General features: G+C 38.7%; 1 protein-coding gene and 1 non-coding gene across 8 annotated transcripts in view; both read right to left on the bottom strand.

Moving 5' to 3' along the window:
• Positions 1 to 1,221: 1,221 nt before the first annotated feature.
• Positions 1,222 to 17,578, bottom strand: part of HECW2 (HECT, C2 and WW domain containing E3 ubiquitin protein ligase 2) — a 390,676-nt gene continuing 374,319 nt past the window's right edge. For all 7 annotated transcript variants that reach the window (XM_017946735.3, XM_017946736.3, XM_021923821.2 and 4 more), the window contains one exon: positions 1,222 to 3,360. In XM_017946735.3, the coding sequence (XP_017802224.1) occupies positions 3,249 to 3,360 (112 nt within the window). In that variant the 3' untranslated portion in view covers positions 1,222 to 3,248. The remainder of the gene's footprint in view (positions 3,361 to 17,578) is intronic.
• Positions 17,156 to 17,259, bottom strand: LOC116269322. The gene has a single exon (XR_004176799.1). It is a non-coding gene; the product is annotated as a small nucleolar RNA U13 (small nucleolar RNA).

The raw sequence follows: 17,578 nt of genomic DNA on the forward strand, positions 1-17,578 counted from the left end.
TTCATTTTGTGCACAAGAAAAATGTTTTGACCCCAGAAGTGGTTTGGGCTCAGGGATTGGGATTTTTCACACTGAAAATCAATGGTACATTGTAGAATAGATGAAGGGAAACAGGGAAACTACCTGACTTAATTTTGGCATTTCATTGATAATTTGAAAATCCTTGAGTTGCTCCTTCACGGATCAGCTCCCTACACACTTTACACTCTCGTTGTGTAAGTGCATCCTGGCTTCAACACTTGACCAGTATTGACACACTATTACTTGCCATTACTTCCCAATAGAAACAGCATTGATATAATTTTTTTTAAGCCACACTATCATCTATATATGAAGCCATTATTGAATCTCCCAGGTGGAAAAAGCTGTTATCTTCTCTCTTCACTCCTTGATTGTAGAACTTACCAAATTTTATTAAAAACACTTTTTTGAACCTTGGGGTCTACCCTACTACACTGTGAACTGAGCTTTTCAAGGGCAGATTTAGACTCTTGTAGCTCCATCGTCAAGCAAACATCAAACTGGCACAGAGGGAATGCCAGTGATGTGCTTGTTCCCTCATCTAAGAGACGTTCTGCATACATATATGATGTATTAAGAGTGTCTTCTATAGTATAAAGAGCATCACTTAAAACAAGACCAGAAAGCCTAGTGATCTGGGCTCACAGTCCAGAAGACAATATTTATGGACATTTCTAATTGTAGAGTATATGAAAGTCTAATTTATTCTGTGGAAATGTTATTTAATATTTTATATAGTTATTACTGGCTGTTTTGTTTTACTAAGAAAGACTAATAGATAAGTTAGCATGGTGTTCTGATATGCTAAGTACATCTTTGATAATTCCCAATCTGAGAACAGTATCAACTAGATGATTATACTAATTAAGAATGTCTACATACATTAAAGTATACTATTATTTGGGAAAAAGTTGGATGCCTTAATAAAGAAATAGATTTGTTAGAAATAATTAAGGAGATACATTTTATTTCAAATCTCTTTTACCTAATAATATGAAATATCATAACTAAATGTCTCAAACCAAACTGAATGCTAACATGGTCTTTGAATGTATTTTTGAAAGAAATGCAACCTTTATCTGCTGCTTAGAGAATGCCAGCTCTGAAACATCTTATATACCATCAAAGATGTGACCTTAAAAAAAAGTGTGTTATACTACTTTTCCTTATCATGAAAAGAATACAAACAAGTGAAAACAGTTTGCAAAATTAAATATATACTTGTATTCATGATCAATAAGTACAAACTAACATTTCCAGTTAAAATTTTTTCTTTTTTTCTCTTCCAATTATAGTATACAGAGAGCTCTTCCTTTCTTATTTCCAGGTTTCTATAACCCTTTTTCAGAACATTTCTTCACACTGCAGTGCGTGCCTTTGGTGCAGGAGTGTAACGTAAGTGCTATTCCTCTTGAGGGTCCCAATAGTAAACATAGCTTAACTCACAGGAGAGCAATCAGTTCTTACAAAACACCTATGAAAACTATGCATATGACCTCTATAAAATGTAAGATTGCCAACATCCCATAATAGGAATTCCATGGCTGCTTATAAATATAGATCTCAAAGAAATGTTTGGGCAATGCCTGTAAACCCATAGGCTGGCAAACCATATGTTAATCCAATGCTTTTATGACCCCCAATTTAACTTCACTCTGTTGAAAATCTGATTAGTCAAGAAATAAACAAAGATGTGGAGTAATCTCAAAAGCAATTAAAATGAAGAATACCTTCTCATAAAATTAAGCAGAAGTAAGACTAGTGATGTCATGCAGTTTTGGAGATGCCATAGAAAAACTGTTTCTTAATATTAATAAGAAAATTATGCATCAGTGAAAATGCAGGCTTAGAAATATAGTTCTGAGTTTCAATTTGTGATGTCTTCACTGATGAGGGAAAATGGAATTCTTATTACTGATCTCTTCAGTGTTGCTGATGGCTCCTTAACTGAGCTTAGTGTTTAATGATGCTGTACAAATAAAAAGCAGTGGGGGAAATACGAAATATCTGTATTAAATGCCATCCTGTAAAGTATTTGATGGATGGAAGAGAGTCTAATGCATTTTAAATAAATGCATATCATACTATCACATATAGTGAATCTTAAAAAATTATTACTTAGATGCACAGTCCTTGTAGTGGTAGACACGGCACTGTGAAGGAAGTTTGATTTAGAAGCTATTTTCTATTATACTTCTCAAGTGATGGAGTTGCTGTTAGTCATATTGTAATGTCCCTTCACCTTTGGTACATTCAGTGCAAAATATTTGGGGGATTTTTTTTACCTTTATAAAAATAAAAGGCCCTTTTGTTTCCTTGAGAGTGCTGAAAAGGATACATATTAGCATGATGCCCGAGTATGCATGGAACATGAAAATGGAACGAGTGATACATACAGTATGACAGGTAGGTTCTTATATACATCTTAAAGAACAGAAACATAATGAACCTACAAAAAATAAACAGAACTCACTGTGTACTTTTTCCTGATATGCTGTGATTAATTGCTAGTTATTTTAAAATTGTTTTCATGCATTATAAAGCATAAAATCTGTCATTAGTAATTCACTGAATAATGGTTTGTCTTTAGCCATAATTACACACATACCACTTGCATATACATTGTCACAGACCATCTTATTGCAGATCTGTAAAGGTACCTCATATTAACTTGGTTTCATTTTCACTCATGTCCCGTGAAAGCGGAAACCTATGGTGCACACCATGCAGGCACTCATAAGTGAGAAATGAATATTCTGTTATAACTTAGGGCTTAAATGAATGTACTTTCAGGAAATATATTTACTTTTATTATATTATTTAACTTGCACTAATTTGAAGATTGGGCCAAGTGCTGCCAGTTTGGCTTGAACCACGTTCAAGGGTAAGTTTCAAGATTCTCCTGAGTCCCTAAAGATTACCGTGGAGCTGATCATGTATGGGTTCATCTTTGTCTTGGAACATAACAAATGGAAAAAGTTTGGCAGTCAAGAACTGTTGATTGAAAGACGGTTGGGTTGTTCCCTGGGCATCAAGCTCACCCAAATCCTTCCAAGAGGACTCATCTCCAGTCCCCAAATGTGACAGAACACTTGTTCCTGGAAAATAACAGCACGTAGCATTATCCTAAAGGAAGCATCCTCTTGAAACTTCCAATGTTCAGTCATCCTTCTAGAAGGCAGCTTCTCAAACTGCCTGTCCACAGAGATGGGCATTCTGCTTCCAGGTCACTCAAGTCCAAAAGTACTGGTTTCTTCAACTGCTGTCAACAGTTTCTCATAAAGCATGGAAAAGGATGGGTAGGGGGGCAGATCCAGACGGTTAAAACATGTGTGCGCTCTGAAAACACAAGAAACAGCACATAGTTTAGAACAGGTCGAGTGAAATGAAAATGTGTGGGGTGTGTCTGTGTGTGTGTGTGTGTCTGTGTGTGTATGACTGTCTTTCACATTCAAATTTATTTGTTGCCAATTTTCACACTCATTTTGAAAAATCTTTGAAAACATTTTGACCTTAAAAATTCAGAACTGAATTTCTCTAAGGAAAAGAGGATATTTAAAAAAATACTTTATTTACATTTCACCAACATTTAAAAGCTATATTACATATAAATGACCATTTATTGAGTGGTCTAAGGATTACAAAGACAAGTTTGGTTTTAGTTTCTCTTTTGATGTTAGATTGTTTTTCTAATACATGGACATAAGGCCTTGCAAAGTAGTTCATTTTGAGTTGGCATGTGCCTGGGTGTCTCTTCAATACTCTGAAGTTAGGCATTTTTTCATTTTCTTGGAGAGGGAAGAGCAGTCAGTGTCTCTGAGGGTCCGCCTCATGGCTTAGAGTCTTGGGAAATTCCCTGGCTGGACTTTTCTAAGTCAGTAGGCCATTGTTACTTCTTTGAATTCTGTATTAAAATTTGCTTTCTCCCAATACACAATAACAAAATAAGCAATTTAAATCATTACATTAAGTGTTCTTTTTTAGAAATACTTCTTTTGCCAAGATAGGAAAAAAATATGTTTTCCTGTTATTTGCATCTGAATCACAATAAAAAATAGACAGTCTCCAAATAGTACATCTTATCAGGAAGCAAATCTGCACTTTTGACATGAAATAGGAAACATTCTATTCTGAATGTACAACAGCTTGTTTGGGGGACCTACATAACTTTGACTTAAAAAAATACTCCTGAATGAATAAGAAATTTTAGGAACTATAATTATTAACAGGCTATTTCTACAAAGTCGCATGTTTATACTTATACTCTAATAAATCCCTTTTCCTTATGAAATAAATATAATTAATATTCCTGGATGCAGTGTAATGTAGTGGGAAGACCAGAGATTTGTAGTTGGACATAACTTGGGTTTGGATTCTAGCTCTACCAACAAGTGTGTGATTTGGAGTGAGTTATTAAAACTCTGAGCCCCTATTTCTCACCTTTAAAAGGGTGGTTATACAACTTGTCTCAGAAGGATGTGAGGATTAAGTGAAATAACAGAAACATGCTTAACAGAATGACTGGCTCGTAGTGTTTGACCAATTAATAATAGTTGTATTGTTAGCTACATTTCATTCCTATCAACAAGATTTGACTCTAATTGCCTTCAGTGAATTGCCACAAAGAGTAATGACCCATGAGAACGATGAGATAATAAAAGGATAATAAAGCAGGTGTATGGCCACATGGCTTATTAAAAACAGGAATGTGAAGGGGATCTGTTAGATTGTAAGAATATAGATAGAGTATTTCTTATCCAAAATACTTGTCACCAGAAGTGCTTTGGATTTTGGATTTCTTTGGAATTTGGAATATTTGCATATATATAATGAGATATTTTGGGGGAATGCGACCCAAGTCTAAACATGAAATTCATTTACGTTTCATATACACCTCGCATACACAGACTGAAGGTAATTTTATACAACATTTACATAATTTGCTTCATGAAACAAAGTTTTGACTGCGTTTTTGACTGCACCCTGTCACTTGAGGTCAGGTGTGAAATCTTCTACTTGTGGCCTCATGTCGGCACTCAAAAAGTTTGGATTTTGGAGCATTTTAGATTTAAAATTTTTTGACTAGGGATACTCAAACTGTATCAGTTTCAGGGTATAGAGATAGTACCGACTCACCCACTCCTACTACTACAAACTCTGGGGTATATTGGTGGAAATCATCTAATGAATCTTTGCAGGCAAACCCTTTTTTGATACAATAATCATTTTAGAATTGCAATTGATATCCTTAGCCTGGAACCCAAATGGAGCCTCAAGAAAAGTCAAAACTCAACTTGTATACTAAAATAGAGTCCTAGGAGTGGTTTATAATCTATCACCTGTGAAACATTGGAATAAAAATATTACATAAAGATTTAGCTCTGTTCCAGGGGTAGGGGAGGAGGAAGCAGAAAAGTGGAATATGTTTTGAATATAAGTATATGCCAAACTTTGTGTGTTAGACAAATAACATTTATTATCCCATTAGACTAACAGATGATACCACAATACTATTTTGAAATTTTCATTTCTTTGGTTACCGATAAGGTTGAGCATGTTTCCCCCATGCGTCTTGCTTTTTACATTTCCTGTTTTGTGATCTACGCGTTCATCTCTCTTGCCTGATTAACTTTTCAATATTTTTACTGCGATAAAATACACAGAACGTTCACCATTTTAACTATATTTAAGTGCACAGTACCATGGCATTAGTACACCTACATTATTTTGCAACCATCATCACTATCCATCTCCAGAACTTCTGCATTTTGCAAAACTGAAATCTGTATCCATTAAATAGTAACTCCCATTTCCTCTCCCCTTAGCCCCTGGAAACCACCATTCTACTTTGTATCTCTATGAATTTCACTGCCCTATGTACTTCATATAAGTGGAATCTTAAAATATTTGTCTTTTGTGACTGGGTTATTTCACTTAGCATAATATTTTTAAGGTTCATGTTGTAGCATGGGTCAGAATTTCCTTCCTTTTTAAGGCTGAATAATATTCCATTGTATGTATATATCACATTTTCTTTATCCATCCATCCATCGATGAAAAGGAGTTTTTTTCCTACCATCTGGCTATTGTAAATAATGCTCCTATGAACATCAGTGTACAATTATCTGTTGAAGTCCTTCTTTTCAATTTTTTGGGGGATATACACAGAAGTGCAACATCATACTGCATTTTTCATAGTGGCTGCAACATTTTACATTTCCATCAACAGTGCACAAGGGTTCCAATTTCTCTACATCCTCACCAACACTTATTTCTTGTTTTTTTTCTCATTTGTTTGTTTGTTTTATAATAGCTATTGTAATGGGTGCAAAATCCATTCATCTTGTAAAGCCTTAGGATTTCTTATGGAAATCAAGAGAGACTCTCACTGTTGTTGAATTTGAAGAAGGAAGCTACCACGAATTCTACAGCTGCACAGAATGAATGCTGCCAACGACCCAAGGGAACTTGGAAGCAGATTCTACCCTAGTTGGTCCTTCGGATGAGAATGCAGCCCCACTGACAGCTTGATTTCAGCCTGTGAGACCACGAGCAGAAGACCCAGCTCAGCTGTGCCTGGATGCCTGCTCCATGAAAACAGTGATATCATAAATGTGTGTTGTTTTACACTGCTAAATTTGTGGTAATTTGTTTTGCATCAGTAGAACCATTAACAGGTCTCAAGGCGGTGAAACAGTTCAAGAAAAGGTGGCAAATGTGATGTTAAGTGTGATACAGTAGTATCATCTATCCAGGGCAGGTGGTGAAACAAAGTTAAGAGTTGGCAGCAGTTCTTTCATTCTTCCAGGTTTCTGAGTAGACAAACAGGAACTTCGAATGTCTCTTTGCCATTTCTGTAGTATCTTTGCAGGTACTCTTGAAGCTTATCCAGTAAATCCACAAGCCTGAATGCTCTTTCCAGTTCTCAACACAAAGGGAAGGACTAGACAACCTTTTTTGTTCCTCTTCAGTCATAAGACATAATCACGATTACCAATCCATAATCTAAAGCTATTGCTGCTTCATAAATTACATCTGGTTGCATAATATATGGTTACCATAACACAACTTTCCTTCTAATAAACTAAACAGTTCCTCTGGAAAATATTTTGTGATGATGGAGAAAGCATATATTGTGGAGGGAAACTGTGTGGAAAGATTAAATGGTTTTCCCAAGGTCAGAGCTGAGTCAGTGGCCAAATCAAGAACAGGACCTCAGTTCTGGGTCTCCTAGGGAAAGTCCAACATTAAACTGAAAGCAGGGAGATTAATGCTCACTGGCTTTATTCTTTTACTTTTGGAAGCCTGAGTATTAATTTTATCCTACCTCTGACTATGAACTGTTATTCCTCAACATCCTACCAGATTGTCTACATTTTGAGGATAAGGATTGGCAAAATAAAGCTTCAGATATTTTTTAAACGAATAATTTAATCACAATATGCAGTAGCTCTAGGGAAAATGGCTGAGATTGGGTCAATCCAGAAAACCCTGAAAAATACCAGGGGATTTTTAGGTGACTATACCCTCTAGTTCAATCTCAGGCTTAACAGAAGAAGGCAAATACTCAAAAGAATACTTTACAGTGTATCAAAATCACTCCAGGAGCTTGTTTTACAATGGAGATTATTGGTTGCACCCCTTGTGATTTTAATTCAGAAGGTTTGGGTTGGGCCTGGGGGAATATGCATTTTAATAAACATGCCAAGTGAGTTTGATGCAGGTGGTCTCCACAATTGGAGAGACATCAAGTGGATTAGCAATATGATATCTACATTGGCTATTTGCACCAGTGTTTTGTGTGCTTGCAAAAATTTCAAAACGTCTTATAAACAAGACAGCATTGCTAATAAGGAAATTAAGGAATAGTGTGGTTAAATAAATTGCCCAATGTTTACCATGAACTTGCTCTATGAGCCAAGACCAGGAAAAACACAAAAAAAGGCAAGCAACACATAATCCTCGGAGGCTTTTCACACCCCCACCCCCACCCCATTCCATGTCCTAAGAAAACTCTAGCAGAAAATAACAGGAGGGCCCTGGACTGTGTTGATGTTGGCAGCAAAAGTGCATCCAGCTATTCAGTCTCAATAAAAGAACATTTTTTCAAATCTTTCAAAGTCAGCCACACTAAAGCTATAATGGTTTTACCTCATTTTAATCTATGCAGCCAGAACCACTCAAGGAGAGCAGTTCTGAACCCATCTTTGGGAAATCATGCTGGCATCAATATTAAGAAGATTTAAAAATTCTCCAGACATCTGGTCTGACTTAATAGATCTCTTGGTGCTTTCTGGATTCTTCAAAAATGTTAACCAGGAGGTCACACGCTTACCCTCTCTTTTTCCCTACAGATAGACATGTCAATTAGACAAATCCAGTGAGCCAAAAGTACCAGTTACATTTCCATTTCCACAGATTGGTTCGTTGATTAATGTATTTCTCTCTGTGTATGTGAATGTACTTAATTTTCCAATTTGCATTATATTTCATTTATTTCTTCACTCACTGGATACTTACTAAGCACATACTCCATGCCAGGCATTCAGCTGTCCCCTGAGAGATGAGGATGAAAAGTCTGATTTCTGTCCTCAAGGATATACAGGCAGACAGACCCTCTAAAATGTGTGTAGCCTGTGCTCTGGGGCAAGCAGGAACTGAAATTCAGCCTTCCTTTGGCTCTGCTTGCCAAACTGTGAGCACTAGCTGTGGGCTGCATTTCTCCAGAAGACTAGGAGATACCTTTGTTTCATTAGTCCCAAGGACGGGCTATTAGTGGCCCTGCCTACAAACAGTAATACAATGAGTTACAAGTCTGCTCAGCAGAGCCAAGGAAGGTTCATAGAGGACGCTATTTGTGCCAAGGCTTGAAAGATTTGTAGGTGTGCAGGCTTTTTTCTGAATCAACAACAAGGAGAAGGATGTTCCCAGCAGATGGCCCGGAAGCATGACATTGCATCATCAGGAAACCTGAGAGGGGCAAGCGCCTAAGGGGCAGGAGCCAAGGCTGGACCTGAGGCCAGATGGGGAGGCACGGTCACATCAGGAAGCCAGGTGTGTTCTTGCAAAGACCTTTTCTAGTTATTTCATGGATGAAAGGAAGAAAAGTGGGTTGGCAGAGCTATCTTTAAATAAGGCAGGGAATATAAGATATGGGTAGAGGGACAGATGATGAATTCAAGGGCTTGAAATCAGCATGAGAAATCCAAAGTTACCAATCAAACAGTGATAGAATTCCGTTAAAAGAATCCAGTTATAGTTTTGTTAGCCTGGGTAGCTTTATTAACACAACTAATGGTATAACTTGTTAGGATTTTAAAAATATTCATAATTTATCTAATATCCTCATGAATACCTTCTTAGGTCATGATGTTTAGAGCAGAAATTCCTGTTAAGACCAGGGCACAAATATGTGTGTAACTTATGGCAGCACAGCACAACGCCCTGACCTTCACCAGGTGTTCGGTAAAGGTGAATTCATGGAAAGAAATTCTATGGTGCTTGCTACTCCAACTACTCATTCGTCATATGCCATTTGGGGACCAATGATGTTGGTTCATGTAAATATCCATTGCTTCTCTCCCTGTGTCTTAAGGTGAATGTATATCTCCTACAAGGTTCGGCGCTTAGTAAAGGCATGATGAGTATCTACAGGCAGGTGAGGCTGCTCACTAATTAATGTCTTATTCCAAAGTCTCATTAGGTCACTTTGGTTAAGGTGCACTTGGATCTGTAAATACAAAGTGGAATGTTCCTATAGGGGGAATTCCTGTATCTGGGGTAACTAGCAGAAGAAACTCTTCAAACTATGTATTCTGAGCAGGTACCTTCTTCACTTGTGAACGCCTCTGGGGAAAGATAAAGAGGGTACATACATTTCAAATGTAAGAATTTAAACCCAACAGAATAAAGTCCACTAAGGACAGTTCCAGGAATGAAAACTCCTGTAAGTCCAAACAAAATATAAATACGCTGGTGAATATGGCGCATTTCTCACACACCTAAGGACTGTAAAGTATCCGGCCAGCCCTGAAGGCTACATATTAGGAAGAATAGTAATAATGGATAAATGTATTGAATGATGTTTTGGCCTTATTCTAAGCACTTTGCACATGTTATCTCATTTAATCTTCAAAACAACTTTGTAATATAAATGTTAATTTCTATCCCAACTTTTCAGATATGGATACAGAGATATGAAAGTCTGGATTATGATTTTGGAATTTCTTATCTGGAGTGGTCCAAAGTTATCTCTCAAGTTTACAAATTCACTAAAAACAATATTTATGGAGAACATGTGCTAAGCACTGGGCTCAGTGCTAGGAGCAAAGTCATGATTAATTCAGATAAGGTACCTGTTCTCACAGGATTATATTCCAGAGGAGGAGACAGATAATCAACAAGTAAACCAATAACGGAACATGATGACTGAATTGGGTTAACTGTAGTGAAGGAAGTAAGGGGTGAGTGACAAGTGCACTAGGGACAGAAGCCTGGTGGACCTTTCTCAGGAGATCGCTTCTAACCTGAGTCCTGGGGACAAGAAAGAGCCAGGCACATGAAGGACCAGCAGAAAAGTGTTAGAGGCAGCAAGTACCTGAGCCTTGAAGCATAATTGAGTTTGGCATATTTGAGGAATACCCAGAAGGAGGCTGGTGTGTGTCGTGGGTTGGGGGAGAGGGTACATGTTGAGGTCGCAGGAGGAGGCAGACAGGTCCCCAGAGGAAGTCCTTGGGAAGGAGTCTGGATTTTATTCTAAACTACCGGAGGGTGTAGGCAAGGGAGGGAGGTGACCTTGAGATGTTTGCAGATCCCAGCGGTTGTTGAGTGCAGAATGAATGAATGGCGGGATGTAGGAGAAGCAGGGCATTTAGCCGGCAGTCTGCTGCAGCAGTCCAGGTGAGGGGGGATGGTGTCGTGGACTAGGCTGGTGGAAAGAAATGAGCCCAAACTGGTTTTTGCTCTTGAGGCCAAGGAAAAGGTGGTAAGCATTCTTTAACTGTTGCAATGTCTGTCACTCACAAATAGACACTTTAAAATCTGACTTGTGAAACAGCTCTCAAGGACCTTTAGTAGATTTGACTTGGACTATCCCGTCCTCTGTTGTCAGCAGCAACAATGCTGATGGACTGCAAGGGGAATGATTATCTCATTCCATTAAAGTCACAAATTCTTTCAATGGCGTGACTTTTACATTAATTACAGAAGAATCCCTTTTTTTAAATACAATCTGTTTTTTTGAGAAATTTACCCACCTCCCAAAGTAAAGACCAATCCAAAAGGTATATGACATTATAAGAACCTTTAATATGGTGATGTGATGGGTTAACTCTGATATGTTTTTGTTAGTACATGCAGATTCAGTGGCAGAATAAAGTGAAAATTTTAAATATAGTTATATAGAACTGAGTGAGAGGGCAGAGGAGAAAGGAGTTGAAGAGAGTCTTGGACCCGAGGTTAAACTACAGAGCAGACCACTGTATGAGAATCTCCTGTCAATTCTCTCCCACACCAAAAGCCACCTCAGCTGATCAGCAGGCAGTAGGGAATTAGGAAGACCAAGGAGGGACACCTCAAAGCAAATACAGAAAGGAGATGGCCCCAAAGGGTCCTTTTAGTGCTCATCTCTTGTTCTGATGGCTTTTCTTTTAATTGAGGAAAGTGACATTGTATTTCAGGACTTGGTTACTTTCCTGTATACTGGCTGATAATTCACTTTGACAGTAGACAATGCTCCCTATAATGGAGGAGGGAAAACTGAATTATTGATGACATTACAGAGCAATATTTAATGACATGGAAAGACGTTCTATGTGATAAACAGAATGTTGTTTTAAAATGTGTGTGTGTCTGTGTGTATCTGAAGAAACGAGTGAAATCACATACTCTTAACATGTTAACACAGCTTATCTTAGTAGTTGACTTTTTTTTTTCTTCAGAAATGGGATCTCTCTATGTTGCCCAGGTTTGACTCAGACTCCCATGCTCAAGCCTTAGCCTCGCAAGTACCTGGGACTACAAGCATGCACCACCACGCCCAGCTAGTAGTGGATATTGGATTGATACATATGTAGTTATTTTAATATATATTTAATATATCCATATATTTCTTAGCAATTTTTTGTAAAATTTTTTTCTATAAATTAGAATTTAAAAGCAGGGTTTTTTTTGCTTTTTTTTTTTTTTTTTTTTTTTTGAGATAGAGTCTTACTCTATCACCCAGGCTGGAGTGCAGTGGCATGATCTTGGCTCACTGCAACTTCCACCTCCTGGGTTCAAGTGATTCTTCTGCCTCAGCCTCCTGAGTAGCTGGGCTTACAGGTGCACACCACCATGCCTGGCTAATTTTTGTATTTTTTTTTTTTAGTAGAGACAGGGGTTTCACCATGTTGGCCAGGGTGGTCTCAAACTCCTGACCTCAAGTGATCTGCCTGCCTTAGCCTCCCAAAGTGCTGGGATTTCAGGTGTGAGCCACTACGCTCCACCAAAAAGCAGAATTTTAAAAACAAAAAAGTTGTCATGTCTTTAAAAAATAATTTTATCTTTTCAAGTTCTATTCCATTAGATTAACTGTCTCCATGAGACATCTGTTTCATAATTAACTCTTACAATTTATTTCTTAATTTCAGTTAGCATTTCATTCATAATAATCTCCAGACACAGCCATTTTCAAAAATGCTTTTCCCTTTGGTAAAAACCAACACACCCCCATGACGATTGCAGCTCTGTAGGTCCTCCGTCCCATCACCCAACTTGGCAAGAACCCTGGGGATGAACACAGAAACTCATACCATGATGGGAGAGAGGACTGCTCTGCAGTTTTCAGCCTGGCATCTTAGCAGCCCATTTTTTGGACTGTTTGAGAGCAATTGCCATAAAGTGAATTTACTCTTTTCATAAAGTCCATCAGAGCACCAGGGGTATGAAGTCTTCCACAGAAATGCAAAATACAGAGCTAACCACCAACCGCGAAGCAGAGGAAGTGCAGTCATGTGCTCAGGCTCTAGGTCTCCATGGAGACACCCTTCTGTCTACATCCTTATTTATCATCTGGGTCTCTAGTCACTTTGTAACCACAAGAGAAAGAAAGAGCCATGGATTCAACTTGTACTGGCTGCAGAGACAACCACATATACTTTTATGTACTCCTTGGCTCACACTGTGAGCAGCACTATCCACTGCTACCACAAAGTGAGACTAGGAAATCTGAGAAAAGAAGGAGACTTACATTTGCCTGCTTGAAAATTGAAAGGCCCTCCATCATCCTTGTCTAGAAAGACTAAGATTCTCTCCCTCGTTGCTCCGGTTGCCAGGACTGCCCTCATCCTTTACAGCCCCTCCAACCCTCCAGGGCAGAAACTCCCATGCCTGACACAAGCCCATGCCAGACTTCTCAGGGGATTCTTTTTTTTTTTTCTTTTTGAGATGGAGTCTTGCTCTGTGGCCCAGGCTGGAGTGCAGTGTCGCCATCTCGGCTCACTGCAACCTCTGCCTCCTGAGTTCAAGCGATTTTCCTGCCTCCCAAGTAGCTGGGACTACAGGTGTATGCCACCACGCCCGGGTAATTTTTGTAGTTTTAGTAGAGACGGGTTTCACCATGTTAGCCAGGCTGGTCTCAGACTCCTGACCTCAGGCAATCCGTCCACCTTGGTGCCTCCCAAAGTGCTGTGAGCCACCGTGCCCAGCCAGGATTCATGTTTTAAGTAAGAAGGACATCTAGCCATTTTTCTCCCACGTGTACAATGTAATTTTTTTTTTTTAATTTTAAGTTCTGGGGTACTTGTGCAGGTTTGTTATACAGGTAAACTGTGTCACTGGGGGTTTGTTTTACAGATTATTTGGTCACCCAGGTATTAAGCCTAGTACTCATTGGTTATTTTTCCTGATCCTCTCCCTCCTCCAACCCTCCACCCTCCATTAGGCCCCAGTGAGTGTTATTCCTCTCTATGTGTCCTTGTGTTCTCATTATTTAGCTCCTGCTTGTGAGAAGATGTAGTATTTGGTTTTCTATTCCCGTGTTAGTCTGCTAAGGATAATGACCTCTAGCTCCATCCATGTTGCTGCAAAGAACATGATCTCATTCTTTTTTATGGCTGCATAGTATTCCATGGTATATATGTACCATATTTTCTTTACCCAGTCTACATTGATGGGCATTTTGGTTGATTCAGTGTCTTTGCAATTGTGAATAGAGCTGCAATGAAGATACACACGCATGTGTCTTATAATAGAATGATTTATATTCCCTTGGGCATATACCCAGTAACGAGATTGCTGGGTTGAATGGTATTTCTGTTTTTAGGTCTTTGAGGAATTGCCACACTGTCTTCCACAATGGTTGAACTAATTTATACTCCCACCAACAGTGTACAAGCATTCCCTTTTCTCTGCAACCTTACCAGCATCTGTTATTTTTTTGTACAATGTCACATTTTAAATGTTAAACATCATTTCACTCATAGGAAAAAGAAATACACTGGAGCTGACTAGCTTGAGACAGACCAGCTCTTCAGCTGTGCAACTTACACCTATCAAAAATAGCAGAAAAGTGGCTTCAGTGTTTCTGTTCTGATAGTAGGAGAAAAGGACTTGATAATATAAAAGAATCTCTTTAGGCCAGAACCAATTTTACAGATCTTTTTTTACATCTAAGTAATGCCCCACATTTCATTAAGGGTGATGACAATGTTGTCAGTAAAGAAGTTGCTTCTCATGTAACTATACTGTCATGCAATTAAGTTCTTTTAATTTTTTCCCTCCAAATGTACTTTTTTTCTTTGTGGAGCCAATGTTAATAGTTAAAGTAATACAGTGGCTTACAAAAGAGTCAGGATAAAAAGTTTAAAAAGAACAAAGTGGCCGGGCGCAGTGGCTCAAGCCTGTAATCCCAGCACTTTGGGAGGCCGAGACGGGTGGATCACAAGGTCAGGAGATCAAGACCATCCTGGCTAACACAGTGAAACACTGTCTCTACTAAAAAAATACAAAAAACTAGCCGGGTGAGGTGGCGGGCACCTGTAGTCCCAGCTACTCGGGAGGCTGAGGCAGGAGAATGGCGTAAACCCGGGAGGTGGAGCTTGCAGTGAGCTGGGATCCGGCCACTGCACCTCCAGCCTGGGCGACAGAGCAAGACTCCGTCTCAAAAAAAAAAAAAAAAAAAAAGAACAAAGTAAACACAGTATTCCTAAGACTTTCATATACATTATCTTACAATTGTCAAAATACTCTGAACATTGTTACTCCTACCTTAGAGGGATGGATCTAGGGTCTTGCTTAGGATGATGATGATGTAACTAGTGTGTCACAGGGCTTAGATCTGTGCTCATGCCTGTTAGCTGGGTTACATAAGGTGACTGCAGCTCTGAAGCAGAAAAGCCAAGTAACTCTTCTCATCAGACCCCAAAAGATGGGGCTTGTTGCAGAGAGGTTATGAAAAGAGGCTGCTTGCTCAACGTGCCTAAGACCATCTTCATTTGTGCTGTTTTATAATCTGGGTAAAACTAGGAATGTAGAAGCAAACTTAGGTCATAGTGAAGACAGGAAGAAAGGACAGTGCCTGTTACCCAACTGTGTGTATGCAACAATAATGAACAACACCACCATTTACAATGAGTTAGCACATGAACTTCCTGAGGCTCCAGGGGGAAGTAGAAATGCAAATCCAGCCTGACCCTCAAGATTCTTCAGCAACCCTTCGGTGTTACTTCTCGCTCAACCCAACCTAATATACCACCTCCTCCTGGCCTGTTACAGATGAGAAAATCAAGGCTCAAAGATGAAGTGATCTCTAAGGTCTCAGAGTTAGCTGGTGGCAGAGGTGGGACTAGAACCTAGGTCTGCTAACTCCTACCCCTGCCCTCTTTCCAATATGCAAACATCCTGCCTGATATGTATTACAGATGATGGTGACAGAAATCACAATGGCAGCTATCACTGACTGGTTGCTTACTCATGGCCAGAGACAGTATTAAGTATTTTTCATGAATGATTTCAGATAATCCTCAGAATTTCAAATCCACCAGGTAGATGAGGAAACAGAGGCTCAGAAAGATCATGCAACTTCACCAAGATCCCGCTGCAGGTAAGTAACAGAGGTGGGACTCAGCCTAGGTCTCTCTGAAGCTAAAGCTCCAGGTCTATATCAAATTACTTGTCTCTGCCCATCAGGTTTGGTGAAGATTACAGTGATTAAATAAGAACAGTTGACATATCTGCTTATTGTGACACTTTATTCCATATACTTTAGTGGCTTTACAGAAATAGATTTCAACAAAAAGGTGACCATTGATCTGCCGTTTCCTTCTTCAATGTAAATTCTTAAAGAGTTTCTCACAGAAGAGTAAAAAGTCTTATTCAGATAGTCTAAATCTGTTGATTTATGTGTTGAAGGGGAGAAAACTCATTATCCAAGCATAAATAAAATGAGCTAGTTCTTCAAATAATGAAATCAAATAATGAATTCCCAGATTTGGAAATCAAATATGCCAGGTACTACTTAGGTGTCTGGATACAGAGCCTGTTCAGACTGTGATGCATGTGGGGCAGCCGAGGAGGCTCAGGCAAGCACTTGAGCCGTCATTATTTATCACTCTCTCCATTTGTATTTTCAGCACCCCCTTTTCTCATCTGTTGATGCTGACAATACAGTTCTTAAGAACTGGCATCTTTCAATTGCTAAGAAGAAAGCTTTGATAACAGATTGCTCAGTTGCTTGTACTTAAAGAAACAGATGACATCTGGGGGTACCTAACATCACCTTATTATAATATAAATAGTATGTCCTAATATCACTAATAAAACAGGTTTGTCCTAATATCACTAATAAAACAGGTTTCTCAAAGTCATCTATACTTAAACTTAGGATAACATCTTGGAGTACCCAACATCATTTAATCTCTCTAGACTATAGTTGTATTATTAGTAAAGTTAGAGGCAATTTCAGCTCCTTTTTACCTCAAAAATGCTACCGTATTACTACTCATTGGATAAAGGAATTCTAAAACAAATTTTCTTCCATTCCTCTTTTGTTCATCTGCTCCTTTTCCGTTGCTCCAGCTCCAGTTATCTGCACTCAATCTCAAACACTTTTTGTCTTCACAAATACTGTCTTACTAGTCCTTGCTTTTCTTTCCCATGTCAGATGGGTAATGTGCAGATGTTGTAATAAGGTTTGAGGGTGGCACATCTCACATATGTGCATGAACACCCAATTATCACACTTACAAACTGCAAAAGGATCAGTCTTTTGCTTTTATTAGCAGCAGCAGCAAAGCATTTTTTTCTATTCTAAGGAAATATGTGATCTTACTATGAATGAGAATACAATGCAGAGAGTACGGAATTAAGACATGTATGAGACAGGCTAAAGAGATCTAGAGCACATCCACATTATTTAATATTCTTTAGAAACTACAATGGTAATTTTTACTGAAGGGATTCTAAATAGTTGTAAAGTTAAAACTGAAGCTTCTGGAAACACCTAGATTAGAGCCACAATCATAAGCCACAAGCATGATAGCCAACGTCGCTTTACTGATGCTAACAAATGCTTTGCTTT

This window comes from Papio anubis, chromosome 10, assembly GCF_008728515.1.
Source record: "Papio anubis isolate 15944 chromosome 10, Panubis1.0, whole genome shotgun sequence".
NCBI classification, from domain to species: domain Eukaryota; kingdom Metazoa; phylum Chordata; class Mammalia; order Primates; family Cercopithecidae; genus Papio; species Papio anubis.